Source organism: Pseudonaja textilis, chromosome 14 (assembly GCF_049901715.1).
Source record: "Pseudonaja textilis isolate UNSWEBS1 chromosome 14, rPseTex1.2, whole genome shotgun sequence".
Lineage (NCBI taxonomy): Eukaryota > Metazoa > Chordata > Lepidosauria > Squamata > Elapidae > Pseudonaja > Pseudonaja textilis.
The window spans coordinates 9,603,429-9,617,814 of record NC_142003.1 but is presented as its reverse complement, the minus strand read 5'-3'; the positions used below and the strand labels follow the sequence as shown (position 1 = coordinate 9,617,814).

Sequence of the window (14,386 nt, the reverse complement as noted above, 5' to 3'; positions counted from 1 at the left end):
GGATAAAAAAAAAAGTCCGGTTGCCTTTTGAAAAAGCAACTTTGGGACAACCATGATCTGGATGATTGAAAATCTCCATAGAAATAAGAAATTGTGCTTTCGACGCTTGCTGAGTGGGCCAGATTGGGAACCATGCCATGGATCTACTCTGACCTTTCAAACTTAAATTTCTGAATGTTTTTTTTATTCATCGTGCTTGAGATGTCATCCATTTTGACTTTAATTTCAGCTCTTTTTTGCTTTAGTTTCCAGTGCTCCAAGAAAACCTGGATGTGTATCTGGGACTCCAACAGTTCATTGTCACCTCAGGGACAGGTAAGGTAAACTTTCTGTGCCTAAAGTCTCAGGTCAGTTAAACGTGACCAATGTTAAATAGGAGCTCTGGTGGTGCAGTGATTAGAATTGCAGGCAAAACTCTGCCACAACCTGGAGGTCGATCTTGACGGGGCTCAAGGTTGACTCAACTTTCCATCCTTCTAAGGTCAGCAAAATCGAAGACATGTGCCCTTGGCTATTTCCTTTGAAAGAGGTGCTAGTTTAATTCTACTGCGTGAATAATTGATGTACTAGAGCTTTTAAAATTTAACTTAGACGTTCTGATGTAGTACCTGTGGCTCTATACCTCTTGCTTGGGCCTTGGGAAGGGCTTGTGACAGGCTTTCAAAGTCGTAACATATCAAGGGGGGAGTGGAGTCAGATTCATTTCATAGAGGCCTTACTAACTTACCAACTGCAGTGATTCATTTGGCCACGAAAACTGTGGCCGTGAAAAATGGAGCAAAACTCAATGAGCAGCTGTCTCACTAAGCAGCAGAAAATTTGGGCCCAGGCGTGGTCATAAGTCGAGGACTGCCTGTAGTGCTTGACATTAAACTCAAGATTTAGGGGTTTGAATCTTGGGTGGCCGCTTGTGGTCCCGTCAAGTTGTCTCATTCAAAGCTTCCCAGGAAGGGAGGTGAGCAAGAGTGAGGGAGAATTAAAAGGAAGGCTGTCCTTTTCAGAAATAGTTCTTTGGTTTAATTGGAGCCATGAAAGGGTCTCCAGTTCAGAGTTTTGGCGGGCCAAGCCACTCCTTAGGCCAAAGGCCCGTGTAATGCAATCCCAGTAATTGTTTCATTTCCTGCAAAGGGAACGTTATAATTGGATTTCTCCTCTGAGAGCTTTGTATGCTTTCAGGGTTATCGTTGGTGGATGAGCTCAGTCTTGAAATTCCATTAAGAGCAAAACTAGTCCGTGTGTGTGTGTGTGTGAGAGAGAGAGAGAGAGAGAGAGAGAGAGAGAGAGAGAGAGAGAGAGAGAGAGAGAGCGCAATTATGGCCCCTGTTACGACCTGTGGACTTCAACTCCCAGAATTCCTGAACCAGCCATGATCACCACTTGACCCAGGGGGTGGGGAGCAGATAGGGTTTTCCTAAATGGGGCAAGCCGTCCCCGCATTTTCTCATCAAGGCGTGTGGGCTTGCCTCTCCAGGCCACCGACTGAACATCACCGCGGAGAACGACTGCCGGCGTTTGCACTGCTCTCTGCGGGACCTCAGCTCCTTACTACAAGCTGTGGGGCGGCTAGCGGAGTACTTCACCGGGGACATGTTCGCAGCCAGGTTCAGCGATGCTCTTACCGTGGTGGAGAGGTAGGTAAAACCCACCCGGACAAAACTGCCCAAAAGCAGCGTGGCCACTTTAAGATGGGTGGACTTCAGTTCCCAGAATTCCCCTGGCAACTCGTAAAGCATTCCTGCCTTGCTCTTGAGTTGCCATAAGAAGGAAGAGCGGGGAGATCCGATGGAGCGGGTCATTGCTGTGACCAGAAGCACATTCCACGCATAATCTTTCTCCAGATTGTGTCTCAAAGTTACCAAGCCCAGCCGGAGAGGCGTGTTTTCCATAGCCCAGTGAAAGTGCTTTTGTTGGAGAATGTGATTTGTGACACACCCTGGGAGAAGCAGGGAAAATAGAGTCACAGGTGGGCAGTAAACTACATAGGGCAGAGCCCGGCTGCACTCAAGAAAAGTGCCAATATGTCGCTCTAATAAATAATTGGGTTCCTTTTGAAACTTGGCTCGAGGCTCATGAATTAATTCGGGCATTCGTGGGAAAACCCTGACATCCCCTTTTATCTGCTGCACCCGCCTGTCGGCTACGGATGCTTCAGCCTTAGCCCCAAAGGTGCTTATTTTTTCAAGAGGCAACTGGACGTTCCGGTTTTTTCTTTGAAGAGCTTTCGCTTCTCAGCCAAGAAGCTTCTTCAGCTCTGGCTGGATGGTGGGGAATGGGGAGGATTTATACTCCTTGCAGGAGTATTTGCATCCTTTGAGAGAGACACTGAGGCCACTTGGAGGATTGTCTGTGTCCTCGGGGTCACCTGAGTGGTGCAAATGGGTGTGGAGCTTTCTTGGGTTCAACACTGAAGGGACACAGGGCAGAGAACATCCTGCAGAAAGCACAGCTCCACAACACAGTCCTTTTCAGCAGTTCCAAGAAGGCTCCACAATGTTTGTACTACTCAGGTTGACCCTGAGGACCCAGATAAACCTCCAAGTGGCCTCAGTGACCCTCTCAAAGGATGCAAACGACCAGCTATTTGAAAGGAATATAAATCCTTCCATTCCCCCACTATCCACTCAGAGATGAAGAAGCTTCTTGGATGGGAAGCGACACGTCTTCAAAGAAAAACCAGAAAGTTCAGTTGCCTTTTGGAAAAAAGAGCACCTGTGGGGCAACCTTGACCTGGAGGATTGAGACTCTCCATAGACATTCAGCCTTAGCCATTCTCTCCCCCACATCCACCCATACAGGATCTTCGAACTGTCTGTTATAAGGGGGGGAAAGGGAGGGGGTGTCATACAGATAGTCCTCAACTTACAATCGTTCATTTAGTGACCATTTGAAGTTACAGTGGCCCTGGAAAAGGGCACCTATGGCCGTTGCAGCATCCCATGGTCACATGATTAAAACCCAGGTGCTCGGCAACCGACTCGCATTTCTGGCGGTCGCAGTCTCCCAGGATCGCGGGATCCCCTTGAAGCCAGATTCACTTAACAAGCTTGTGACTAATGTCCTAGCTGCAGTGACTCACTTAGCGCTTGCGGCAAGAACGATCGTTAAATGGGGGGGGCGGGACTCACTTTGCAAACATCCCGCTTAACGATCGGAATTTGGGGGCTCGGTTATGCTTTACGGCGGCTTTCTCCGTCCCGTTGTCCTCCAGAGGAGCGAGCCCATCTCAAAATCCCAGGCACCAATTTGAAATCGTGAGGTTGGAGGGGGGGGTGTTCTTTTAAAAACCCCAATGATTAGAATCAGCAAAGTTGTACGCCTGTGTGCGGTAACGGGATAGCTTTGGACACTATCTGAAAAACTTGAGGTCAACTTTATGTTAACTTTATGTGCAAGCAGCAAAATTCTGTTCGTTCATAAATTTGCAATCACTTCCTTTTTTTTTTTCCTCCCCTTTAACCTGCTTTTTCCAGGTTGGTCAAAGTGACTCTGTACGGGTCCCAGGTTAAACTCTATAACATTGAAACCGCAGTGCCATCTGTACTAAAACCTGACCTTATTGACGTGTGAGTATGATGTGAAAACCGCAACACTAAAAAGCGTATTTCTTTTTTTTTATATATATAAATATAGTTTATTAATTTTTACAATTAAAACCAATAACAATACATACACAAATAAGCAAAAGAAAAAAAAGAAAGAGGAGAGGGAGAGAGGGAAAGAATTTTGAGAAAAGAAAGAAAAAGAAAGGGGGAAGAAAGAAAGAAGGAGATTACAAAGTAAAAAGTATTCTTATTTTAACAGTTTGCAAGATCTTCTTTCGTTTTCATAACCTTAACTTGTGTCATATAACCACACCTGTTTTTAACTTATATCGCCACCTCGTTATTATAGGTTGATACTTTTCTTTCATGCCTTATGATATATAATTTATCTTGGATCAATCCAATTATACCAACACTTCCAGCTATCGTAGTATAGTGAAGTGTCTTTGTTTTTCAGCGCCAAAGTCAATCTATCCATTTCTGCACATTTTGAGATTTTTTTCAATTGATTTTTTTTTCTTGAACCACATAAATGTTGTCCTTCTACAGTGGATCATCCTTGAACTGTTGCTTTTGGAGATACCAAGAGCCTATTCTGGGATGAGGTGGGCTGTGTGTCAACTTGTACAACATTCCTATGCCGGCTTCCAAGTTGCCCAAAGAAAAGAGAGTGGGAGGAACCCCTTTAAGGAGCAGACGGGGCAAATGAACGTTCCAAGCTGATCTTACAGAGATTGTAACTGAGGCAACCGGGTATTCTGGGTGCGAAAATCCTCTGTTGGAAAGTGTGATTGATGGCACCTAACCCATGAATGTGTGTTCCTCTGGACAATCTGAATTATGATACACCCAGAGGGGGTGGGGGGTGGGGAAACAGGATCATAAATTACATAAAAGTATCTCAGAGTCCGCCTCGTACAGGCCATGGCAGTATGTCGCTCCTAATAAAATCTTTGAAGTTTTTTTTTGAAGTTTGGCCCAAGGTTCATGATTTAATGAGGGTGATCGTTGGCATTGTGGCTGAGTCATCATCTGTGGTTGAGTCATCCCACCAAGGTCACTTCCAAGAATTCTTCTCCAGAGGTTATTTCTCAAGAGCCAAGTTCCCGGGCTTTGACAGCCTTCATGGATCCTGGAAGTATTCCTTCTCCCGGATCCTCTTCTCCCACATCCTCGTTTCTCAGAAAGCCGTTGGTAGCTTTTGACAGAAAGCCCACTTCCCCTTCCCCAAATATCGCGGGACGCTTAAGACCCCTGATTTCTTCAGTCCTACCCTCGCTCCTAATCTTCTGCTGTCTTTGCATCGGATGCTTATTTCATCCCAGCCAAATAAGCTCCGGTATCCTGAGTCCTTTTTGCCCTTCCTCCCATTCGCGAAAGGACATGAGCAAAATGTTATTAATGTTATTAATGTTATTAATCTTAATGTTATTGTGCTAATGCTGGACGTTTCAGGTACATTAACTCTTGCTAACGATGACCTAATCTCTCCCTTTTCACCTCTGGGGAAATAAAACCCATCCATATAAATTGAGATGCATTCATTTATGAGGAATGGAGAATTGTGCAGGGGAGGCTCAGCTTGGACCCAGTCGTACTTCTCAGATCCCAAGGCTTTGCTTTACAACAGTGTTTTCTCAACCTTCTCGGCGTTAAAACCGTTGGACTCCAATCCCAGAATTCCCTAGCCAGCATGGCTCACTGGGGAATGCTAGGAGTTGATGTCTACCGGTTTGAAAGTTGCCACAGTTGAAAAACACGGCCTTAGGGCCCGGTGGTGAGGTTCAATTTTTTTTTTAAACTACCGGTTCTGTGGGCGTGGCTTGGTGGGCGTGGCAGGGGAAGGATACTGCCAAATCCCCATTCCCTCCCCACCCCACTAACCTGCTTTCCAGCTCCGTTCTCCTGTGCAGGGCAACCAAAGGAGACCCAGCCGATCAGCTAGGACTCAACGAGAGGCAGAGGAGAGATGGGGGTGGAGCCAGTCAGAGGTGGGATTGGCCGGTTCTCCAAACTACTCAAAATTTCTCCAGAACCGTCCGGAACCTGCTGAATATCCACCTCTGCTTAGAGCACACACCCCTCGCCAACTTTCCTCCTTCCCTTTTAACTTTAAGGTCCCTTCTCTTTCCAGACATGCACAATCCCTGGCCGCTCTGCAGGCTTATTGCCACTGGCTGGCCCAGTACTACAGCGAGGTTCATCAGCAGAACCTGACCCAGTTTGTCACCTTGGTCTCCACTGCTTTGGAAGCGATTGCTCCGTTGATCAGCTCTAAGGTATCTCCTGCCCGGCTCCCCATTTTCTCCTCCTTTGCCCAGGCCCTGCTTGTATCTGTTGACGGATCCCTTCTCTTGCTCCAAAGCTCTATTTCCAGCTTTGCTAAACTTCTTTTCTGGCGGGGGGAGTTGAGGGATGTGGGTGGGAATTGATTGACAGGGATCCCTGAAATAAAGTTGCCCACCATCCCAACCCAGAATCAGAGGCAGATGTTTATACTTCGTTCCTGCTTCTCCTCTCTGCCCAGTCGTTTTATACGAGGGCTACCCACAAAATAGAAGTGCGCTCATGCACAGAGGCATGTGGCGTGCGGGGTTGGTTGTGCGCACATGCGTGGGAGGTAGAGTCACCCACGCATTGCATCATGGGTGCAGGCACGTAAGCGCACATGTGCGCGTGCACTTTTGGCACATAACGTGGAAAAGGTTAGCCATCACTGTTCTAGATGTTCCTCTCCTGCAGTTTCACAGGCTTTTGCAAAGAAGCAGGACTTGGCCAGGCCGAGTTTAGGACCTCTTTGGAATGAGGGGGTCTGTTCTGACCCAAACCCTTGTCCAATAAAACAAACGTGAACCAAAGGGAACAGAAACCTTTTTAATGATTCTTACAAATCCCCGGTTAAAAGGCTGGTGCAGACTAATTAAGTTTGATAAGCATGAGCCTCGCCAAAATTGTACAAGACTGCCGAGAATCACAGATAAGAAATAATTAATAACACAAGAGTCTTCAAATACCAAAATACTGCAATGTTCGTGAGGTTGGAGTTTCAAAACGTCTTTGCTTCCTGCAAAGAACGTCCGATTCACAGCTGGCTTTTATCTTCTTGAAGGAGGGGCTGTTACCTTGCAGCCTTGCTCCCGAGTCGCCTGTGCTGCTGCAGCTGCTCTTTCCTCCGAGCAATCCTGTGTGCATGCACACTTGGCACAGGCTCCTCGGGAACCTCCTCATCGCTGCTGCCAGCCCCCACAACCTCTGAAGGCAGCAGTCCACTCCCTAATGGTCCTGGCCCCTCATCTGAGTCCTCGCTCTCCTCAGCTGTCCACTCCTGCTGCCGGCTAACCACAACAGGGTCCCTCAAGAATCTCCACACCAATTCAAGTGATTTCCAGAGGCCAGTGTTTCCTTTGCAGCGTTTCTGTATCAGAAGACATCTAATCTCTTAAACGCTGTCTTCGTTTCCTGACCTCAAGACTTTCATATTCAAGTTGAGATCTCTCTTTTTTTTTTTCCTCTCCTCCCCTTGTTCTCCTCCCATTCCGCCCTTCCTCCAGGTACAGGAGAAGCTCCTCTTGTCAGCCTGCCATCTGCTTGTCTCCTTAGCCACCACAGTGCGGCCCGTGTTTCTAATTAGCATCCCAACCGTGCAGAAAATGTTCAACAGGATTACCGATAGCTCTGCTCAGCGCCTTTCGGATAAGGTAAGGATGACCTGTGGGGACCATGCTCAGGCATCCCGATTAGATGGCCAGGCGTGGCTGTCCATTTGAGACACGGTGCTTTCAAACTCTTGTTCCTGAAACAAAATCCTAGGAAGAGATTGGACAGCCATCGGGGTCTGGAGCCTGTGTAGTCAGAACTGTAGTCTCCTGCTTGAGGAGGGGGTTGGACTAGAAGACCTCCGAGGTCCCTTCCAACTCTGTTATCCTGTATTCTGCGATACCGTAACCTTCTGGCGATGGTCAGAGGGCAGCTCCTAGTTCAGGGCGGGGTCAAAGTCGATTTCATGGAGAGCCGCATCAGGACTGTGTTTTACCTCCAGGGGCTGGGGTGGGTGTGGCCAAGGAGGGCGTGGCCAGCTCAGTGTCACATGTGTCGGGGGCACCTGTGGTGGCCCAAGTGCTCTGCCAGCAAAAAGGGGCTCCCGAGCTTCGTTTTCAGTTGTGACAGCCTCCTACAACACTCTGGCCAGTGAAAACGGAGCTCCGTTTTTGCTGGTATAGGCGCCGCGATCCGGTCCTTCATTGTTTCCCGATCTTAGCACCCCACGGGCCACATCTGAGCCGCGTTTGACACCCCCCCCTGTCCTGGTTGCACAATCTTTCTTCTTCCTCCTCCTCCTCTCTCTGGCCTTCAGCTTGGTTGATCTTACTCTCCGCAGGCCCAAATCCTCCTGTGCAGATCACTGTCAAACATCTTGCTCCTACCGTGGCCAAACCTCCCGGAGGCTGAACAGCAATGGGCCATTCGTTCGACTAACCACGCCAGCCTCATATCGGCCCTCACCAGGGATTACCGCAGCCTGAAATCCAGTGCCATCTTGCCCCAGAGAAAAAATCAGCAGGACAATAGTAAGTCGCCCCAGTGCAGGTTTTTAGTAGTCATCAAACATGGGAAACACGGGGGACTAGGGTGGCTTTTTGAGAGCATCCATCAGGTCCCTGTTTAGAGGTGGATGAAAATCGCTATCAAATTCCTGTTTGCTAGAGAAGGCCTCTCTTTTTTAGGCTGTATTTTTGAAAGTGATACCGATACTTGTTTCTTCCTTCCTGGGGTCTTTGAATTCCTATAAGTGGGCATTTTCCTTAGGTTGTCCCAAGAAAAGCCAGGATTTTTTTACTCAGAAACTCCGAACTCCGAACAGGAATTGAATTTAATGCCTAGTTAAATGAAAAGAGTGACCATGGATGACATCATAGCAGTGTCCCAATGTTTGAGGGGCTGCCACAAAGAACGGTGTGTGCGTGTGTGTCAACCTATTCTCCAACGCATCTAAAGGCAGAACAAGAAGTAACAGATGGAAACTTATTAAAGAGAGAAGCAACCTAGAACTAAGAAGAAATTTCTTGAAAGTGAAAACAATTAACCGGTGGAATGATTTGCCCTCCAGAAGTTGTGGGCGCTTCATCACTGGAGGCTTTTAAGAAGAGACTGGACAGCCATTTGACAGGAATAGCATAGGGTTCCCTGCCTAAGCAGGGGGTTGGATTAGAAAAAGACCCCCAAGTGTCCCTTCTAACTCTGTTATTCTGGACTCAAGCAAAAAAAAATAAAAAATCCAGCCCAGATTTAAACTAGAAGCTACATATAGAATATATGTAGAACATACTAGAAGCTGGCACCACCAATCCCTTCCACCTTTGTGGCCAAGTGTAATTGGATACACAACAAATTTGTCTCCAGTGCAGAAGCTCTCACTGTACATACAAGCAATAAGTGATAAATCATGATAAAGATGAGCATAAAACACATTTATTATAAATCATAAGATACAACACTTAGTGATAGTCAGAGGACACTAAGCAATCCGCATAAATCATACTAGGATACTAAATAAAACAATATACTTCATAAGAGACGAGCAGCAAAGTCGATTTTAAAAAAGGCAAGCTTGAACTACCAATTGGCATGGTGCCTGCGCTCAGAAAGAGATTTAAGCGTTTCCCCCAGAAGTTGGTGGCAGGGAAATTGGCAGACATAATGCAAATATACTTTTTGTTTAGCTTAAAAATTCTTTTTTTGATCCTCAAGGAACTTGTTCCAACAGCTCATGTTCCCAAGGTTTCTTTGAAAACTTGAACATGCTATGGTTTTTTTTTTTCCTGAAATTTTGAGAAATGCTATCCATTTTCAGATAAAAAGAGAATGTTTTGGGATGAGGTAAGAGTATTAAAATAACTTAAAAGCCTGTTACAAAAAAAAAAAAAGGATTTGAAAGCTTTTAAATTGGATTTTTTTATTGTTTGCAAATGATGTTTATACTAATAGCTGTATTAGCCTAAGCTTTGTCAAGGCTTTTTTGCCTTGCCACGAGAGCTATAAATAACTAAATTTATTAAATCTGGTTTGAACCTAATTGCATGCAGCCAGTATCAGTGACGTTTAGCATAGCTATCGTAAGTAATTAGCAGTGTTCAAAATGTTTTGCTTTGGACTGTATTCGACACAAAATTCCACGTAATGCCTTGTACATGTGCAAAACTATAGTCTTGAGCACTTTTAGGAGTATGCTGATACAGGATAGAGCTGCTGGCCTGTTTTTAAGCTTAGAACTCTTTCAGAATGCTCACGGCTGCCGTTTATGCCCTTACAAGAGGACATTTTGTAAAAAAAAAAAAAAAACTGTGCTCTGTACAGTCTGAAATGAAGCCCTTTGAAATGACTTGCACGCTTGTGCAAGGATGAAATGCGTTTGAATATTAGTAGCTCGGGTTGGTAGTTAGGGTGTTGGTTTGAGCTGGGAACTTGGCGACTCGGTTGAGAACGCTTTGTCACTATTCGAGGAGACATCGTCGGTGTGCTTTGAGTTGGGCTCCTTCCGGCAGACAAGCCCAACTCACAACCCAGCGACGACGTCTCCTCGAATGGTGACGAAGTGGGAGCTCAAAGCAACAGCCTAACTTGTGCAAAGATGCTTTACCAGAGGCGTTATGTTTTGCAAACTAACATATTGATGAAACTCGTTTACATAAACGTTTAGACATGGACAACACAAGAAAATGACATACGTGCATGTCTTTAGGTGGCAGTTGATCACATGTTCAGGCAATAGGAATGGTAGGAGGATTTATCCTGGTATACAAAGAAAATATTGCCTCTTCAGTCACCCCTGCCAGCAGTCTTCCGTGGCATTTCCTGAATTTCTGGAATCTGGGGCATGTCGCTTCTGTAAATTAAAGCTGAAGGCAGATATTAACCATTAAGTTCAGAAAGTAACAAAAATCCCAACAGGATTTTTGGATTATTCAGAAGAACCTGCCTGCTGTATAGGTTGTCCTCAACTTGTGACCACAACTGAGCCCAAAATTTATGCGGCTGAGTGAGACAGTTGTTAAGTGAGTTTTTCCCTCATTTGACGACCTTTCCGGCCACCATTGTTACGTGAGTCACTGTGGTTAAGTTCGTAATACCGTTGTAAAATGAATCTGGCTTCCCCCGTTGACTTCGTTGGTCAGGAGGTCACAAAAGAGGGTCATAACATGACCCCGGGACACTGCCACCGTCATAAGTACGAAGCCAGTCACCAAAGTGCCTGAATTTTGATCACGCAAGCAACGGGGAATCTGCAGTGGTTGTAAGCGTGAGAAAAAAAAAAGTCGTAAATCACCTTTTTCAATGCCGTTGCAACTTCTAATGGTCACTAAAGAAATGGCCGTAAATTGAGGACTACCTGCACTCCTCCCCCCCCCCCAAAATGGGTCCATCAGAACTTCAAGCAGTCACTAAGTGATTGGTCATCATGGAGCTGCAAGAGAGGCCTATTTCTTCCTTCCCAAGGAACGCGGTCATTGTAGAGCAGGGGTGTCAAACTCGGATTTCATTGAGGACCAAGTCAGGGTTGTGTTTGATCTTGGGCGGGGGGCTGGCATAGGCATGGCAGGGTGGTCGTGGCCAGCTCAACATCACTTGTGTTAGGGCACCTGTGGTGGCCTGAGCTCTTTGGCAGCGAAAACTGGCTCCCAGGCTCCATTTTTGGCTGCGAACGGCCTCCTGCAACCCTCTGCCAGCGAAAACGGAGCTCGGGAGGGGCTCCATTTTCCCTGGCAGAAGCACCCCGGGCCAGTCCTCCTCTGTTTCCAGGGCTCCCAGCAGGCTGGATTCGGCCCAGGGGCCTTGAGTTTGAACACCCCTGTCGTAGAGGGTCCATCTTGGGAAGGTCTCCCCACTGCCTCCCACTCTTCTGAATGTAGCTGCTGATATTGCTGTGGGGTGACGCTTGGCATGTTCCCTCTTGATCTTGCAGCGAAAGTCCTCATCCACCAGACTCTTAGCATCCTGGAAGACATCGTGGAGAGCGTCTCTGGGGAAGCCACCAAGTCTCGCCAGATCTGCTACCAATCGCTGCAGGAATCTGTCCAGGTCTCCCTTGCCCTCTTCCCAGCTTTCATTCATCAGTCAGGTATAAACTCAGACCAGCTTTTCCTGGCCCGTCAACCTTAGTATGTCCACCTGAAATTAAATCAGGATTGCGTCGGTCTTTTTCCTGGATAGCGGTTCCCAGAGAATGCTACGGTCCAAAGAAGAGAAGGATAAGAGCAGGAGAAAAATTGAATTAATATTAAATATTAATATTTAATAAAAGTTAATATTGATCTGATCATCTCAGATCTGAAAGTTAATATTGATCTGATCACTCTTCGATCCTCTGTTTAAGAATTTGGGTTCTGCTTCAGTCGTGGACCTTCTTTCGAAGCTCCTGAAGGATACCTTCCATTGCCCATGTTCTTCATTGGACAAAAAATTGAAAAAAATAAATAAAATATAAAAGCAATACTTAAAACGTAATGACTTTAAAACGAAACAGTTCAAAACGCAGTTGTCATTCAGTGGAACTTCACTGCCGCATAGCTCAACAGTGGACTTCGGACTTCAACTCCTGGCTGGGTAATTCTGGGAGTTGAAGTCCATAAGTTTTTGAGTTGCTCAGGTTCGACAACCCTACACTCGAATTTAAGAGGAAACCATTCCAGACTGTTACCTTGGCACGAAGAGGCTAAAATGGGCTTCAGGCTGTTGTTGTTGTTATCTTCTTAAGACTGCTGGTGCTTTAGAGAGGCCTGTCATCAGCCACTCCACTTCAGACACTTTGCTGGGAGAGACAACTTGAGAGACAACTTCCGTGGGGAAGGAGAACAGCTTTCATCCTCTGATCCTTGTTCCTTCTTGCCTCCTCTCTTTCTGGTTTTTTTTTTTCCAGACATCACAGACAAAATGCTAAGCTTCTTCCTGACCCTGTTCCAAAGTCTGAGGGTGCAGATGGGGGTGCCTTTCACCGAGCAGGTGATACAAACATTCCTCAACATGTTTACCAGGTAATAATGCCTCCGTGGAAATCACCAGAAGCATCCATCGGTTGTCAGGCCCACCTTTAGTGGTTAGAGAGGAGATTTTGCTACTGGAAAAGCAGGCGCCAGTTCATCAGCCAAAGGGCTTATTACCTGAACTGGTGTGAAATTTGGAGGGGTCGGTGGTTCAGCAGCGATCCCTCCACATCAAGGGAGTCACTTTGTAAACCAGGTCATCCCATTAATAAGTATTGCCCTGGGTATAAAACGTCACAGAGAGCTAATTTGGATTAGTGGCAAAAGTGCTGGCCTGGGAACCAGGTATCTGTGAGTTCTAGTCCTGCCTTAAGCACGAAAGCCAGGTGGGTGATTTTGGGTCAATAACCACATAGCCTGAGAGTTCTAGTCCTGCCTTAGGCCTGAAAGCCAGCTGGCTGACTTCAGGTTAGTGACCAGTTCTGGTCCCACTTTAGGTATGAAAGCTCACTGAGTGACTTTGGGTCAATGACCAGGAGATGGAGAGTTTTAGTCCCACTTTAGATACGAAAATCATTTGAGTGCCTTTGGGCCAGTCCCTCTCTCTCGGCCCAACCCGCCCTGTTCTGAGGAAAATATGAGAAGAAAGTGTTAGATACATTTACCACCTCGAATTACTTATAAAAATAATAAAAGTGGGAATTTAAAAAGATCAAATCAATAAATATAATTGTCTGGCTTTTGCCATCACTATACTTGGGCTTCCTTGGGCCCAGAATTTAATACAGAGCTTTGAATCTGGCTCAGTCTACAGAGAGACCTCCCCGTGTTCCTGACTCTTCAGCAGCTGTTCAGGTGGAGGGGATTCCTCCCTTCCTCTGAGCGTCTCTCTAAAGTCACCGGCTTGGTGTGTTTTGCCACAGGGAGCAGCTGGCCGAGAGCATCCTCCATGATGGAAGCACCGGCTGCCGGGTGGTGGAGAAGTTCCTCAAGATCCTTCAGGTGGTGGTGCAGGAGCCCGGCCAAGTGTTCAAGCCCTTCTTGCCAAATATCATTGCACTTTGCATGGAGCAAGTCTACCCAATCGTTGCCGAGGTAGGACGAGTAGCCTCAGAGGAGATGCAGTTGGTTTTTACATTAGGGGCAGGGAGAGGAGTAGCTGCTGAGGGCTGGCTCATCATCTATCCAAATGCTTGTCGTCAAAGCAATGAGATGGTTGTCAGCATTCCAGGAAACCTCAACTTCAATAAATAACTCCGAGGCAGACATGTTCTCAAAAGTTTCCTTTTATTAAAGTAGTAAACTCTGGCACATCTGGGAAATCCCAAATCTGAAAGTTCCAGGTTTTCCTCCAATAAGTAAAAACATTACAAATCCACCCCCCTGTACCCCTCATTCCATCACATGCCCCAATCACCCTCCGTCCCAATTTGAGGCATCCCCTCTACTCCTCCTCAGGTGCAGGAATAACATGACCTTGACTTTAAAGAAGAATGCTGTTATGTCTAACCACATACCCTCCATGGAATTCTTCCCTCCCATTTTCCCAGGCTCAAAATGGTGGCAGCATGGAAGCTTCTGGTGCTAATATGGCTTCCAAATATGGCGGACAATGGTCCATGTGTGCCAGGAACCAAGAACTGACACAAGGAGTTACTTTGGAGGAGTTGCTCACCTGTAGGCAGGAATCTTGCCTACAGACTAAAGCACAAATCTGCATAACTATTAGATACACCTCTGAAAGGTTAGGGAAGGTCAGCCCTGCCTCTCTTCCTGCATACCAAGGGTTTTGTTCTGAGCTGCCTCTTCGCTTCCTCTTGCTACTCTGTGCCAGATTCCACCACATCTTGCCTGGAAGGAAGCACG

At 46.5% G+C, this 14,386-nt stretch overlaps 1 protein-coding gene across 1 annotated transcript in view; it reads left to right on the top strand.

The window, feature by feature from the left end:
- The window catches only part of XPO6 (exportin 6), a 60,110-nt gene that overhangs the window by 39,371 nt on the left and 6,353 nt on the right, over positions 1-14,386 (top strand). The window contains exons 12-20 of the mRNA XM_026704164.2: positions 246-315; positions 1,472-1,631; positions 3,471-3,563; positions 5,677-5,821; positions 7,094-7,240; positions 7,921-8,110; positions 11,503-11,658; positions 12,457-12,571; positions 13,444-13,615. Coding sequence (XP_026559949.1) covers positions 246-315; positions 1,472-1,631; positions 3,471-3,563; positions 5,677-5,821; positions 7,094-7,240; positions 7,921-8,110; positions 11,503-11,658; positions 12,457-12,571; positions 13,444-13,615 — 1,248 coding nt within the window. The remainder of the gene's footprint in view (positions 1-245; positions 316-1,471; positions 1,632-3,470; positions 3,564-5,676; positions 5,822-7,093; positions 7,241-7,920; positions 8,111-11,502; positions 11,659-12,456; positions 12,572-13,443; positions 13,616-14,386) is intronic.